The sequence below is a fragment of the Neoarius graeffei genome, chromosome 4 (genome assembly GCF_027579695.1).
Source record: "Neoarius graeffei isolate fNeoGra1 chromosome 4, fNeoGra1.pri, whole genome shotgun sequence".
Classification (NCBI taxonomy): domain Eukaryota; kingdom Metazoa; phylum Chordata; class Actinopteri; order Siluriformes; family Ariidae; genus Neoarius; species Neoarius graeffei.
The window spans coordinates 12,801,233-12,817,934 of NC_083572.1; the positions used below are offsets into that span (position 1 = coordinate 12,801,233).

Genomic DNA, 16,702 nt, shown 5'->3' on the forward strand with positions numbered 1-16,702 from the left:
TGCTAGAAATAAAAAAATGAATTATTTTGTTGGATGTTTTGTGTAAAGTTTTTATTTATGAAATTTGCTAAAAATAAAAAAATTACGTTTTGTGTAAAGTTTTTCTTTATCGAGTTTGCTAAAAAATAAAAGATTTGTGTAAAGTTTTTATTTATCAAATTTGCTAAAGAAAAATTACAATTATTTTGTCGGTTGTTTTGTGTCAAGTTTTTCTTTATCAGATTTGCTAGAAATAAAAAGAAAAATGTTTTGTGAAGTTTTTATTTATCAAAATTTGCTAAAAAATAAAAATAATGAAATTTTGTCGGACGTTTTGTGTCAAGTTTTTCTTTATCGGATTTGCTAGAAATAGAAAGAAAAATGTTGTGTAAAGTTTTTATCAAATTTGCTAAAAATAAAAGAATGTTTTGTGTCAAGATTTTCTTTATCGAGTTTGTTAAAAAATAAAAAAAAGATTTGTGTAAAGTTTTTATTTATCAAATTTGCTAAAAAGAAAAACAACTATTTTGTCGGTTGTTAAGTTTTTATTTATCAAAATTTGCTAAAAAAATAAAAATAAAAATAATGAAATTTTGTCGGACGTTTTGTGTCAAGTTTTTCTTTATCAGATTTGCTAGAAATAAAAAGAAATGTTTTGTGTAAAGTTTTTATTTAGCGAAATTTGCTAAAGAAAAAATTTTGTCGGTCGTTTTGTGTCAAGTTTTTTTTTATCAGATTTGCTAGAAATAGAAAAAAATGTTTTGTGTAAAGTTTTCATCTCATCTCATCATCTCTAGCCGCTTTATCCTTCTACAGGGTCGCAGGCAAGCTGGAGCCTATCCCAGCTGACTACGGGCGAAAGGCGGGGTACACCCTGGACAAGTCGCCAGGTCATCACAGGGCTGACACATATGGCCCTTTTCCACTACCCTTTTTCAGCTCGCTTCAGCTCACTTCAGCCCGACACGGCTCGTGTTTCGACTACCAAAAACCAGCACGACTCAGCTCGCTTCAGCCCTGCTTAGCCCCTAAAACTTGCACCGTTTTGGAGTGGGGCTGAAGCGAGCCAAGCCGTGCCGAGTGGGGCTGGGGGCGTGAGCAGACACTCCCCTGTGCACTGATTGGTGAGGAGGAGTGTCCTCACATGCCCACACACGCCCCGCGAGCACGCTGGGATCTGTAAACACCGCAAACCCGGAAGGAGAAGAATTACGAATTATGAGAATTTCTGAAGCCTTATGCGCCTCGCCTCATCTATACGCTCTTGCCAGTATCTGTCCGCGTTGTCGGTGACAACAAGCCACAGCACCAAGACCAGCAACACTAACGACTCCATGTCCTCCATGTTTATTGTTTACTATTCGGGTCGTGAGACTACCGCTTAAAAGCTCACTGATGTCACTGTTTGCGCTGCTTAACGACATCACCTGACGTCCACCCACTTTCGCTAACTCCACCCAATATGTCCACCCACTTCCAGCCAGCATGGTTCAGCGCGGTTGTAGTTGAAATGCAACTCCAACAGCCCCACTCAGCCGCGTTTGTAGTGGAAAAGCGGCAATAGACACAGACAACCATTCACACCTACGGTCAATTTAGAGTCACCAGTTAACCTAACCTGCATGTCTTTGGACTGTGGGGGAAACCGGAGCACCCGGAGGAAACCCACGCGGACACGGGGAGAACATGCAAACTCCACACAGAAAGGCCCTTGCCGGCCACGGGGTTCGAACCCGGACCTTCTTGCTGTGAGGCAACAGCGCTAACCACTACACCACCGTGCCACCCTGTAAAGTTTTTATTTATTGAAATTTGCTAAAAAAAAAAAAGAAAAAAATGATAATTATTTTGTCGGTTGTTTTGTGCCAAGTTTTTCCTGTCTCAAATTTGCTAGAAATAAAAAGAAAAATGACATTTTGTGTGCAGTTTTTATTTCTCGAAATTTGCTAGAAAAAGAGAAAAATGACGAAATTATTAGGTCGGTCGTTTTGTGTCAAGTTTTTCTTTATCAAATTTGCTAAAAAGAAAAATGCTCCGGTTCTCAAAATCCAGTGAATGTGGAGAGAATAAAGCAGTTATTCCACTCAATCCCGTCGTACATGGATTATAGCCGAGTCGGTGCTACGCGCCTCGTCAGCATCAGCTCATGTACGACTCGATTACGCGGAATAACTGCTGTACGGACAGACATTGCGTCCATATATATGTATGTATGTATATGTGTGTATAGGTCGCGCGTCCTATTGATTTCTTCCAGGGCAAAAATCTGACGCAGTCCTGAGAAGAAGCACTGCAGAGAGAGAAAGAGAGAGAGAGAGGGAAGGAAGGAAGGAAGGAAGGGGGGTTTCCACTGTAACGAGAGCGCGCGGGTGAACGTGTGAGTGAGTGAGTGAGAGAGAGAGAGAGAGAGAGAAGGAGGGGGACGCGGTTTCCTCTCCGCACGCGCCGCAGGAACACAGCGAACCGACTGGGAGGGAAAACGCTGCAGACGGACAGAAAGGAACCCGAGCGGCTCCGACTCCTTTTGTTTGAGGGAAAAAGCGGCGGAACCGAGGAACCCAGAACGATGAACGCGCGAGCTCGGACGTGTCCTCGTGACAGCCATCTTTAAGAGCTTTTTGTGTGTGTGTGTGTGTGAGAGTGAGAGAGAGAGTGAGTGCTCCTCGCAGGCTAATTTTTGTAGGATTAGTAGGAGGAGGCGGAGGGTGAGGGGGGGAAAAATTCGCCCTTCCTTTGAGGTAGGATATGGAGCATAGCATTTAGCCTCCATACTGCACGCGCCGGTTTGTAGCCTAAAACCCACCTCCTTTTCTTCACACTGTTTGTTTTACTAACATTGTTTGTTTGTCCATAATATTTACGCAGCACGTCGCTCTTTCTTTTTATCCGCAGAGCTTCTCTCTCTCTTTCTCTCTCTCTCTCATATGCTACACTGTATAATCAGTCTCTGCGCGCGGTGCGTTTCAGGCCTTGTGTTTGTGGATGGAATGTAACAGTAACATTGAATCCGCAGCTGCTTTGATCGCATCTCTTCTGATCTCTATAGATTGACTTTTAACAGGCAGAGGAAGAGAGAGGGGGGGAAATCAAATAAACCGGATGAATTAGAACTACATATGTAAAAATATCCTAGCCGTTTTTGTTCTCCGGAGGTTTAAAGGCGCCCTGCGTGACTCGGTTGTTTATTCTAGTGGTAGTAGAATTAATAAGGACTAGGAGGGGTTGAAAAGGACGTCGGCGCGTTTTTCAATGTTAATGTCGACCGACGTTGCGTCCATCATGCTGCCCGTTAGTCGGGGACTGATGGAGCGGGACAGCAGGGACTTGGAACCGAACCCTAGCCAGAACCCGCAGGCGCAGAACCAGAGCGCGAGCCCTAACCCGGTTCGAGGGATGAAGCGTGGAGACCCGGAGCCCGACGCGCACGGAGCCGCTGCAGCGCCCCTCGGGGACTCGGTAGGGGCCGAGTGTAAGAGACCCCGCATGGAAGGCGGAGGAGGGGATCTGAGCCAGGTAAGAGCACAAAGACTCCACACACTCCCACTCTGGCCTCGTAGGGGACTTTTCCTCGCCTGGACTGGGAATATCATACATGAGTGTGTGGAGTTTTTATCTGGGTATTAAAAGGGTACTCCTTTAGATAGGTGCACATAGTACCCCTTTATATAATATAATATAATATAGCTCAGAGAAGATCCATACACCACAACATCTTTCTAGCTTCAAGATCCTGACTAAAACAAAGCAACAAGGACATTTACAGTTCCATTTAGTACCCCCCCCCCTCCTTTTTTTTTTCTTCCTCCTCCTCCACTCTCTCCGAGTGCATGCTTATGTGCAGTGTTTGGATCAGTTTGACTCTCTTGCTGCATTCACATGCTTCTTGAAATATAAATGAAGACCAATATGTAACCATAGCACATTCACGGTACACACACACACACACACACAGAGGGGGCGGACGGGTACGGTGCACCAGGTACTATGCACCGGGTACTGTACACCATATACTGTACCATTCCTTGGTGGGGACTGTTAAGCGTGCATCTTGAATACCTTCTCTGTGTATTTATAGCGTGCACATTTATTAGCAACACACTTCCAGGTTTAAGATGCATTTTAAAGGTGCTCAAGATGAGACAAGGACGAGCTATGCAATATGGTGTAAATAGTGTGTGTGTGTATACATATATATAAAATTAAATTTGCTGTTGTAATCAAGTTGGACTCCTGGAGAAAACTAGCACGTTTTATCCATTCTTAGAACCCTTGAGGAACCTATTGGCGAAGAGTGTAGGGATGGATGGGCGATACGGAAAACGTATCCGAGCATGATCCGATCCGATAAAATGTGCATCGTGATATGTAGGCTTACTTGATTTAAAAAAAAAACCAAAACAGGAGTAGTTTATGCTTCAAGGTATTTCGTAGTACAGCGGTGTTGAATTCTCAATTTTGATTGGTCAGAAGGTGTTGGATTTTTCTTTTTCGTTGTAATTTATAATTTTTTTTGAGAGAGAGCGCGAGGCTGGTGAGGAAATGGGCATTTAACCTTTTCAGTATTGTTTATTTCATTGCAGGGTTTTATTTCCTCCAATTCTTGTCACATAATCAAGAATAGGTGATATGGATAAAGTATTATATTGCTTCAGGTTCCTAATAATAATAATAATAATAAAACAGTACTGTCACATTTAAAAAAAGGGTTTGGTTACTATCGACTACATTTTTATATGACATATAAAATATACATATGCACACACACACACACGTGTGTGTGTGTGTGTATGTATATATGTGTATGCGTATATATTTTACAAACCAAGATTCTTGTACAGTATTATTGTCTTCCAATGCAATTTGTCATCATATCAATCTCGCATTGTCCTTCCTCCCACCCCATTTTGTTCCATATGGACTTACTCCTGTTAAATAATCAGCGTCGGGAAAACAGTCCATAGCATGTGTGCTCGGTTTAAAAAGGCAACCCAAATTCTGTACCAGCGCTCTTGGGGATTAAAACCGTTCGTATATTATCCTTCCTCCTAGTTACCTCAGTATTCTGTCCTGTGTGCCATGTGTGGGATCGAATATTTTTATTAATTTTTTTTGAACAGCGCATCCTCGACGTGCATATATATATATATATATATATATATATATATATATATATATATATATATATAATATAAAATGGAGAGAGGCAGGTTTTCTCTGTCCTGGGCTTAGTTGCAAAAGAGCATGCAGTGAGCACGGAAGAGTCTTCAAATCTGTTCCAGCTGTCTGTGTTTGTATGTGAGCAGAGGAATAGGGGGAGGGGAATGGGGAAGAATGAAGGGGGAGCTTGGGAGACCCGAGGCCGGATGTTGAGCGCCGTTTCCGGACCATCGTGGCTGTCTGGCATCTCAGCACAACCGTGCTGCATGTGATGTTTAATCTACTGTCGTCCCATTATCTGCTCTCGAGCTTCAAACCCATGCAAACAATAACCATCAGTCATTCTGGCTACCTTGGATAACCTCGGCAGCGGCGTTTTTCCTTCGGACCGGCCTTTATTTCTTAACGTCTTCCATCTGCACGAGTAGTAGAGGACGTCTAGAGCCAAAGTGTTCCTCTGCCGATGCATTATTTAGTTTCCCTTCCCCTCATCTGTCTGACTTCAAACGCTTCTCTTGTCCCCTCCTCCTCCTCCTTCAGGCCAGGGCCTCTGGGAAATTGAGCCTGTGTGTGTGTGTGTCAGAGAGTGAGTGAGTGTGAGCTGTGCTATCTAATGGCTTGTTGTCCTGGCTTAATGGCGCTAAAGGTTCTCCAAACTGTAGCGAGGCACACTGCAGGTTGTATGTAATGCACTCCGTGCAGGGCAGATGGACGGGGGTGAGATGTATGCGTGGTGGTGTGTGAGGGTTGGAAAGGGAACGTGGGGGAGGGGGATGCTGTGGCTCTGCAGCCCAAAAATGGTATTGATCTGCACTCAGATGGCCGTCTGGAAACCTGCCTGCAGAGGGGAGAGAGAGAGAGGAGGTGAATTATTGCTGGGTAGAAAAAAACGGAGTCTGAGAATGAGTCATTTTACGCATTAGAGAGAGAGAGAGAGAGAGAGAGAGAGAAATATTGAGGGAGGGCCGGTGAAGTGGAGAATGATTGCTCGTCATGAAACCTCTTACTCCACACAGATGTCAGACCCTTTTACACCAACATCCAGTAAATCGTCCTGAGTGAAATCTGCTGAACACAAGCGCGGAAAAATAATGCTTGCACCACGATTTCACTTTCTTCTGTCTGGATTCCTTTTCTGCATGCTGCGAGAGATTTCACTGAAGTAAAAAAAACCTTTAACCATCCAGAGATCCCAAACCTAAAGTGTAATGATTGGCGATATGGCAAAAAATGCCATATCGTATCATATACATGTATCCTGACATTGATTATGTATAATATTTAGGTTTGCGAAGTAAAAAAAAAAAAAAATGGTGCGACATTTAGAAATGGAATTAAAATGAGGTTTTGGTTTTTTTTTTTTTTAATAATTTTTTTTTTACTATCCAGTCAAGTGCATCTTTTTGTTAGAAATAAACAAAAAAATTCCATTGTATGCATAAAAAATTGTGTGGTGTTTTTTTTTTTTGTAGTAGTAGTAACTCTATTTTGTGACATATGGTTTACGTTAAATAAACCGTGTCGTGAAATGAACGGTGCCCAGCATATGTGCGCATGTTAAATAATTCACACTATGATAGCAATCCGACCCATTTAATGCAGCATCGCAGTTTTTACACACACCACAAAACGTGACATGGGTTATGGCATAGCGTCATGTTAAAGTGAATTTAACGTCTCTAAACCCCGCTTTTTTCCTTGTACAAAGCGACAATCATTACGTTGATTGACTGTGTTTTCGAACCATAGCCGATCCAAAAGGCCATAAATGAATGGAAAATCGGTAAGATCAGCCGATTTTCACGGAATCTGCCAAGACTCATCCGGAAGATCCTGAAGTTGTGCATGATGTCAGACATGTAACAAAGATCCAGATATCAATTTCGTTCCTGTGCGCAGCAGTGGTTAGACCAGTCCCGATATGGAATCATGTTTCGGACAGAATTCTGATAGTGATTGGGATTCTTATATGTCGGATGAAGGGGCAAGTGATTTATCAGGGATATTCCGCAGTAAACGGTTCTCTTTTCGAGCCCCCAAGACGAGAAACAGATGCCAGTTCACGACAGTCCCGCTCACCGCCGATAGCGCACCACCAGCCAGAGAGAATTGGAAACGCAGATGGGTTTGTGGATTTTTATTCTAAGCTGGCTGCTGCAAAATACAGGGAAAATATTTACCTCAAAAAATGCAGAAATATAATCTTTAAAACGTACACTTATTCAGTGCAGTTACTGAAAGAAAATACGAAGTGGGTGATAATGGGGGAATCGACGAACTGTCCAAAGGTCAGATCAAATGTCATTTATTAAACAAACGGGTTTCTTTTTTGCTCCAGTAATTCCCATGTGGCCGTTCTGGTGGTGATGAACACACGATGAATCAGATTTATTATTAGTACACAACAGGAAATCTGCCCACTTCGTTTGCACAAACCTCACCCACTGTCGCTTTAGATTAGTGTCATTTCTCGAAAATTCGTGAACCAAGTGTCCTGTTGTGTATATGGATTTGAATATCCAAACACAACACAGCGCTTTCCCATCGTTATTTTTGCAAGATTCTAACAGCAATATCCAATTTCAGCGAGTAAACAAGCAGGGAGTCAGATGAACCGAAATGACCCAGATAACCAGGGTTCCACGTATGGCGTCATGCAAGATTAGCCCTAGGGCAAGGCCGCCTTTTTCCGGGATCCGGAAGCCACGATTTATCAATAGTTTTGTGCTTGATAAATAATGAATATGATTTTCCCCCTCTGCTTTATTAATTCATTTTGGTTATTAGTAATGATATATTAATTTTAAAGCATTACAGTAAGGCATTACATACACTTTAAGGTTTGAAAATTTTATGATTTTCAATTTTTATGACCAGACTTGGTGAAAATTCACGGAAATATTTATTAAATCTAGGCACATCCTTGTGGATCAAAACAACAAAAATCAAAAGCAAGACATTTTTGAGAGTGCTTTCCGTCAAAGCTCTTGAACTGTCAGTATTGGTTACCGTGTGGTCATAAAGAGAGAATGGCTGCGAATAAAAATGGTGCTGTTTAGCTGAAAACGGATATTAGTTTGGTTTAGATCACATGAGCCGTGCCGTAGCGCACTGTGCGTTTGATTGACGTCACGTATGATAAAACGCGGACGTGCTCGGAGCGACAGCGAAGGTAACAGTGTAATGTTTCCAGCGGTGGGCGGATGAAAGGGTTGTCCGTGCTGTCGCATCCCCCGAGTCGAAAAATGGAGGTTGCTATCGTGTGATTTAGGGAGAATCTAGAGAGACAGGGTTGCGAACACTTTGGGAGTTGCAGATAGACGTCGCTGGAGTGAAGAAACGAACGAGTAAACTGAAATGCATTTTGGAGTCAGTGGTGAGGTAATAGTCCGATCGTACACCATGACGAACTGAATTGCAGAGTTGCATTGGATCTTTAATACGTACTGGTAACATTTAAAGGAGAACTGAAGGCAAAATTTTTTAATTATCGAAATTCTGTTAATCTCATTTTATTAAATATAGGAATGTAGCCTGGCAAGCCAGACTAAATGTGAATATTTAGTCTGGCCTCGATCCGTAGACATTTCCGAAGCGGGTAGGAGGAACAAACCGCTGTCTTTCAAACTGTCTCTGTGCGTATAGGCCAACGCTCTGACCAATCAGCGCAACAGTGACTGTGACGTAGTCAGAGCGACAGAAAGCAGTGGGGGAGGCCTTGAAATAAATAATTTTTCAAAATGCGTATTAATTAATAAACAGGTTCTAGATATTAAGAAGTTTGGAGATAATGACCACAAGTTTGGAGTCTTTACCACATACACATTTTTTTCCAAGTGTTTTTCAAGGGTTTGCTTAAACTGTTTTTGAGAGTTTTTATTTAGTGGTGTTTGGTGAAATAATTTCCCTTAAATTTAAAATAACGGGAAAATAAGTAACAATCAAAAAGTAATGTTTCAAAGCTGTTTATTAATTCTTCGTACTGCACAAACTAGCCCCATCCTTTTGGCTACGAGCGGAGCCAGCTGGTAGATCAGACTTTTGCCATAGCCGGTCGGCAAAACAGCGAAAACGTCCTTCTTGAAAAGGAATGAGCGGAGAGCCTCTTCCTGCTCATGTTTCAATGAAAACTCCAAGTCTAATTCTTCTAAAACTGATTCCAAAGCGGAGTCAAACGCGCGCTGTTCACTAGCCGTAGCCATCTTCCCTGTTGTGCTTTCTCCAGCGTCGCGCAGCTTTGTCGTCACTCCTGCAAAAGCCCGCCCAAAGAATCCAAACAAAAACCTTGCGTTGTGATTGTCGGGCACGATTTGATGCCCGGGGTGTTTTTGTTTATATGGTGCGAGGCTAGACCCACTCGCTAGGCAAAAATATTTTTGGCCTCTAGGCAGGTGGGTCTAGTTTACTAGGCTAATAGGAATGCATTTTTGACCGCTATTTTGTCGCTGCTGTAGCAAGTTATGATTGTTTGAAATACGCTATGTAATATCAGTCCATATGTCAAAGCAATGGCGGTAAACGAGATTCGTTGAGACCTGAGCGAGACATCATAGGATGAAAGTAAAACGTATAGCGCAAATCAAAGTGACCAACCCTGTGTCTGAAATCGCTCACTTGTTCACTACTGCCTACTCCCTATATAGGGAATTACTACATAGAGGACTGTATAGTGAACTCATTGGTAAAATAAAAATAAAAAAACGCTTTCGGACACTAGTCCATCGCGCTGGTATTTACGTCATTACTGTCGCACAGTTAAAATGTGCCAGATCAGTCGGCTGCTGGGTTTTCAAAATAATAAACACATGTATTTTTGTGATAAATCCATATTCTACTGAGCACATTTCCCACATTAATCAATGCAAAGTACCTGCATCTTTCAGTTCTTTTAAATCAAGGCTGAATACTTTCTTCTTTGCCGCTGGCTTTTATTAAATCAAATTTGAGACTTTTAATTTGATTTCTTTCAGCGTGACCGCAATGCATGATGGGATATATTTGCTTTGGTTAATGACCATCGGTTGTACACTACTTTTCGTGATGCATTGTGGGATACTTTGAGTGCGCTATATAGGGTGTAAATAATCCTCATTAAAGGCCAATTTATGCTGACACCCCAGTCCTCGCAGATAGCGTCGCAGACAGTGTCTGCGTAGCCCCCCCACCTTCGCAGACGCTCTGCGCGCACCTCCCAAAAATTGTGACCACCGCAGAAGCCTCGCAGACAGCGTCGCAGACAAGAGGGCTCTGATTGGTCCACTCTACATCCGCTGTACACGCACTTCTGCTTCCCTACTTTCCCGGTTTGTTTTGTTTTCACGACCGCCATTTTTAAAAACACGAGCGAAGATGGAGCAGCACGAAGAGCGGTTGATTGAGGAAGTACGGACATCTATACGACTCCAGTTCTAGTCATTATAAAAAAAAAAAAAAAGTTCGTCATTATAAGTAACCGGAGGATAAACACTCCACTAACCACACCCACCAACTACTCCTAGCGACTTCGCGCCCCCTTGCGTTGTGCCGGTGAATAACATCGCGCACGCCTATTACTCCCCGCTCAACGATAAATTACAACTGTCTGCGAAAAGCTATCTGCGAAAGCCTTGTCGCAAGAGCATGCAGAGGCCTTAAGGTTTCAGACAGCACTACAAAATGGCGTCCTCGCTATATAGTGAGTAGGGAGCGATTTCAGACGTGGAAAGTGACCAACGTTGTCAAAAGACGTGCGCGCCCTCTTTCGAATGCTGACGTAATCAAGCCGGAAGTTTTGTTTGTTTTGAAAGTTTGAAAAAAGTAGGCAGTAGTCATCAGTTAAACTCGTTTTTGTGCAATATTTTGTTTGGAAAACCGTTTTCAAAATGGCGGCACCGACACCTGGCTGACGCTTCACGTTTTGAAGTCTCGTGAAGATCGCGCAGATAAGCGACGCCTGCCGTGGACCAAACAAACTAAATTCAACGCGGCTAAAAACCGAACAGGCCGATAAGTATGATATTTACTTGCAATTAGTTGCCAATACGAATCACGATATAAGGTTACTAAAACCGAAAACGTAACTGAATAACACGTTAATTAAGAAATAAAGCAAGTTTAAAAACGACTTCAGTTCCCCTTTAACAGTATAATTATTTCATATTTCTGGTTCATACCGTATTGTCCTACTGATTTATCATCACGTTGTGGGAATTTGTAGAGAAAAGCACTAGCGAATAATCACCCGACTATTTTACATCTCGGCTAGCACGGAGACCTCAAATCTGAAGTCGGTGACTTGTCAGGGAAAGAACTGGCTAGCATGCAAGTCTGTGGAAAATAACTGAAAAGAATGTTGAGCATGAATTCTGCCGTACAAAAACGTTCAACGGTAGTACTGGCTAAATAAGATCGGGCATATCAGCGATTGAGAATTAGCTGCTAGCAGTCCATGCTAATGTTTATCCTCAGGATTTTCTCTCCTCAACGACACAGTTAAAACACAAAACGCAGGAGGACGAGCGTCAAGACCAAAACGTCGCCTTTTCACATCAGCGATCGCCGCTCTTTGGTCTGCCAAGCTGATTTTCCCGATCGCTAACAGTAAAGCGGCTTTCTGTCGCGCTAACGAGATCTGTGCTCATTTAGGTCTCAGCATTAAGCACTCTGATCCCTCGTGAAGCCAGCCAGCCAGCCAGATGGGTGGGGGTGGATTTCGCGCACACACACACATTGCCGATTCACTGATACACTCGCACTTGTGTGCACGCATTCTGCACTGTGTACTCGCGTTATCTTTTGAATGGCTGCGTTAAACCATATAAGGTCGCCATAGATCCAAGTCCGATAATGCACTGTTAAATACGGCGGCTCATGAAAAGCAAGCCTTTCACCAGTCCACCAAACCTTATTAAACCCTGGGCGGTGTGTAAGCAGAGACCATTTATCCCTTTAAACCCAAATGGCTGACTTTTAATATGAGGGATGGTGCTGCATTCGTGATTATCGACTATATCAGGCTGATATCGTGTTGTGTTTTAGCCCCTGGCCTTCTTTAATTGCCTTTATGGAGCTGCTTGCATATGTGTCACCATGGCAACCTTGACTTCTGACCCCCATGGTTTGTGCAATAAATTGGGGTGTGGTGGCAAAAAAGGATTGCAATAGACTGAGGAGTGAGGTCACTCGCTCGCTTGTGCATATTCTCTCTCACTCCACACACACACACACACACACACACACACACACACACACACACACACAGAGGCCTTCTTTTCCCCAGAAGTTTATTAATTGGAGTCTTGCCTATGGAAACTTGAGCTCAGTGCAAACTAGGTGGTTTTTTTTTTTTTGAAGATGGAGAAAAGAAAGTCTTCAGAAAGGTTCTTCAGGGTCCCACATCAGGAGTTAAGTCTCCCGTTGAGGAAAGTTTGGTTAATTGCATTAAAAGTCCACATCAAAGCTGAAATTCGTGATGTCCCGCATGCCAGCGCTGATTATCCTCATTGTTTGGCTCAGTTCTGAGGAGGAACCCAAAAAAAGAAAAGGTTTGCTCTTTAAAAAAATGCACATTTTCTGTCAATTGACAGCAACACGCACACTTCAAGACTCACTTATTTCGTAAAGATGTATTGTTGTAGCTATTTTGCAATTCTGCTGTGCTTGAGGCTGTTTAAACAGCGCTTTGGAAACCATATTAAGTCAGTCTGGAAGCCATCCACATAAATCTTGTAACTCTGCTGCTTCGACGAGGTTAATTTCTTCGTCGCAATATTAAGGTAGCGCGCGTTCGAGAGAGATGAGACGTCAGAAAAGCTCAGCATTAGCTTCGTATGTCTTCATTTCAGAATGGGTTTTCTCACTGAAAGATTTTTATGGCCCGTTTACTATTCTAACCCCTTTCTACAAAATTACACCGACACACCCGAAAACTGATTTTCTGCTTTTTCGGCTTCATCCATTATGGCAACGTGCTAGCGACAGCCGCTTACAGCAGCGCTCGTCTCGAGAGAGGTTTTGTCCTCTTTGAATTTACTGAAAGGAAAAGAACCAGGGGGCGTGAAAGACACGCTTTTGTTTGTGGTGGAGGTTTATTTCTTTGAGGCGTTGAGATCTAATCAAGGGGGCGGGGGAGCAGTGATGGCCGTTAACAAGAAGAAAAATTTCAAATTGGCAATCTAAAGTCCTTCCCGCGCCAATCAGGCGCATTGGGCGGCGCCGATCTCTGTTTCCATAGCCCTCGGCCTCTCGCCTGTACAGCTAGGGTTACAGCGGGGGGCTAGTCCTCTGGTAACTGCGAGAGTTTGACTCCCCACTCGTATCTGCATTTCAGCGTGCTTTGCCAGACGGCAGTAGGTACCATTTTTTATGATGGTCTTTGGTATGGCCCGACCACGAGTAGAACTTGCGATCTCCCGATCGAGAGGCGAAGACGCGAACCACTAGGCCAACTCGCGGTATATTGCGATGTATTGGCAATCAAATTGGCAATGATTCATGTTATTGGTTCGCATTTGAACAGTTTAACCACTCGCCAAATGTGAGTTGTGAAATCTGATGGCGAGTAAAGATCGCCCCAGACTCCTTTTTCTGCAAGTGTGGTCAAAACGATGGGTCCCTACCTAGTATTCATGTAAAACCCAAGAAATATTCAACAAAAACTCGTTCCTCGCGCATGTCAGGGGCCGCCATTGCAAAAAGAAATCGGAAATGACGGGAATCGGCGAGCGTCGACTTGGGGCGCGTTCGGCTTGTAGGGAGAAATCGTTTTTATTAGACCAAATTACATACAAAAGCTATACTCGCACTTCCCAGATATCCTTTTTTGGGGCCCCAACTATTATGTGGGAGGTACATATAGGTTATTGGGTATATAAATTGAAGCGATTTAAGCATGTTTAGCACGGTAGACCCCCATTATTTAATTTTATTTATTTATTTTTTTAACGTCATCCTATCTGGGACCCCTGTCCTGAAGATTTTCAGCATCCAAGGTCAGCGTGCCAGTCCTGTCAAAACAAAAGGGTAAGTCAGCACAGAAAATGATGAGACAAATAACAAAATGATGAATGGAAATATATTCTTCTTGGATGAAGAAAAGGTAAAACAAGTATTGGAGACAAAACCTGAGCAGTTTTTATCAGTTAAATTTTTTTTTTGAGTAATTAAAAAAAATGATTAAGAATGAACTCTGCTATCAAATGATATTCAGTGAGCTTTTTAAATGGACTCACTGGCGGATCCAGAAATATTCTAGTTTGTATATGGCACAGGGGTGGTTTATCTCCAAAAAAGTCCAAAAAGCCCACCAGGGATCTCATGGAGCTATTCGTTTGTTCTAATCCTCCTTTTAGTTGATACATAAAGGAGTTAACTGGTATGGAACTTAAGAATACTTTATGAACAATTGTCAAAATGCCCCCCCCCCCCCCCCCCCAGTTAAGTCATGTACGGGCCTGATACATGTGGCGAGTGTTCAAAAAAAAAGTTAACCAGTACGCTGTTTGAAGCACGAAATTTTACATCCAATCACAGTAACGATGTTAAAGTGCATATCACGGGTAAATTCAGGAGCAAGATCAATGTAATTCTCCTATTTTATATTAAACTTTGGTCAAATATCTGTCACATTTTGTGCAATTTTTTTTTTTACCTTGCGCAATACCAGAAAAATTCAGTTGAAATCAAGCCATTTGAGGCGAATTGGTCCGCCTCTGAAAAAACTTGGCATTTGGATTTCCCGGGAAACGTTGATTTTCGTGACGTCGCGCGCGGGACGCCTCCTTCTGAATCCTACGTCAGCGCTGGTTTGTTTATGAGAAAACGACCTGGTGGTTTTCTGCAAATTTCTTCAACGTTATCATGCAATTATTAAAATGGTTAACAGATGTATCGTAAAAGGGTTTAGCAACACCAATCATGATGGGATTAGTACTCATCGTTTTCCAAAAGACCGGACAATGAGAGAGAAATGGGAGCGCTTGGTGTACACAGGCTGTGCACTGAAACCATGCAAGCTCTCTCAGCCTGCTGGTGCTTCCGCAGGTAACGTCACGAATCTGGCTCCAGACTCCCTTGGGATTTTTCCAGACACGTTTTATTTTTTTCTGCTGTAGACAGATGGCCTTGTGCAGAATTGCCCTTCTGGATGAGTGTGTAAAGGGACATACTTTCATATAAAAAAAAAAAACAAATTGGTCCAGGATATGCACTTTAACAAAAAAATTCCACAATGCACACACAGTTTAGTGAAATCCCCACAGTTGTGGTCTTGACCGGTCTTGAAATGAAATCCAGAGTCCACCGTGTCCAAGACCAAGACAAGCCCAAGTAAAAATGTGGTCGATTCCGAGACCTTCAAAAAGTGGTCTTGAGACTGGTCTGGAGTACGACAACACTATCGGTCATAACTTTGATTTGTAAATTCATGAGTGTTGGTGTTTCAAGCTAATAGAAACCAAGTGATGGGGGGGGAGGAACGTGAACGTGGTCGATCTTGGATGGGAAACAAAGTAGCATCAAACCAGGCTTGACTTGCAAGAACATTCGCCACACCGTCCACCGATGTACGCTCGGGATTTTGTGGTAAAGTTATGAAATTTTCTTGTTAGCAGAACTGGAAACTCCATTAATAGTCTTGATGCTGTCTGTATCAGAACGCGTGGCACGTTTTCTCACTGATGTCTGCGCAGGGCATAACGAGTAGCTAAATGCTGGCACATCAAACGGTTAACCTGGTCTGGGGTAGAACAGGTAAGTAAACACTTCAGCGTGATGCCCAGTCCCATGATTTGGTTGTCTGGAAACCTAATTGACCAGTCTAAGAAGTCGCTAAAGTAATGGTGAACTAGTTAATCTATTAATAGAGGCTAAAGGAAACAAATTGTAGTATTTGCCAACAAATGAGTATAAATAAGGCTACATCCACACAACAACGGCAACGAGATTTTATTTAAAAAAATATCGCGTCCACATGGGCAACGGATCAGTAAAAAATATCAGGTACATATGGCAACGCTTGCTGAAAACGATGCAATACACATGCCACACCTCTACGTGCGCTGTAAGATGGTCCCATCGGAGACACCAGAACAATAGAAGAAGTAGGATGCATGTGCATAAACCCCTTCTTCTACTCGGCGTGAAGCACTCACAGGAACAAGCACACAACAACAAGAAGAAGATGGCTGCGACTACGCGAGGAAATCGTGCCTTCTGTGTGTACAAATTAGTTTTATTAGTGTGCATAGTTTTATATAACTTAATTTTCTTGTGTGTGAACATTTTGAAAAGCATTTTTATATAATTTATATAACTTTTTATATTGTGTGAACATTTTGAAAAGCAGTCTTATCCAGTAAAAAAAAGAAATTCAAGAAATGGCTCAGTTACTTGTTTATTTAAAAGAAAAGCTGTATACAAAAGTGAATGCAATGCAGTGGTTCATACAAAACAGCGAGAGTGCTGCTTGTTCTAGTCATGTGGTTGTGACGTCATCGTAAACAAATCCGTTCTACTCATCCAGACGACTTCGCAACGGCGCCGTTGCCAGATTTTTCCACTCTGGAACCCGTTCTCGTTTTGGGGCACC

The 16,702-nt window shown here is 42.6% G+C and overlaps 1 protein-coding gene across 5 annotated transcripts in view; it reads left to right on the forward strand.

The window, feature by feature from the left end:
• The first annotated feature begins 2,358 nt into the window (after nt 1-2,358).
• The window catches only part of rbfox2 (RNA binding fox-1 homolog 2), a 126,609-nt gene continuing 112,265 nt past the window's right edge, over nt 2,359-16,702 (forward strand). Inside the window, exon 1 of one of the 5 annotated variants that reach the window (XM_060918854.1) lies at nt 2,359-3,492. In XM_060918854.1, the coding sequence (XP_060774837.1) occupies nt 3,229-3,492 (264 nt within the window). In that variant the 5' untranslated portion in view covers nt 2,359-3,228. The remainder of the gene's footprint in view (nt 3,493-16,702) is intronic. The other 4 variants (XM_060918850.1, XM_060918851.1, XM_060918852.1 and 1 more) reach the window with 4 other exon arrangements.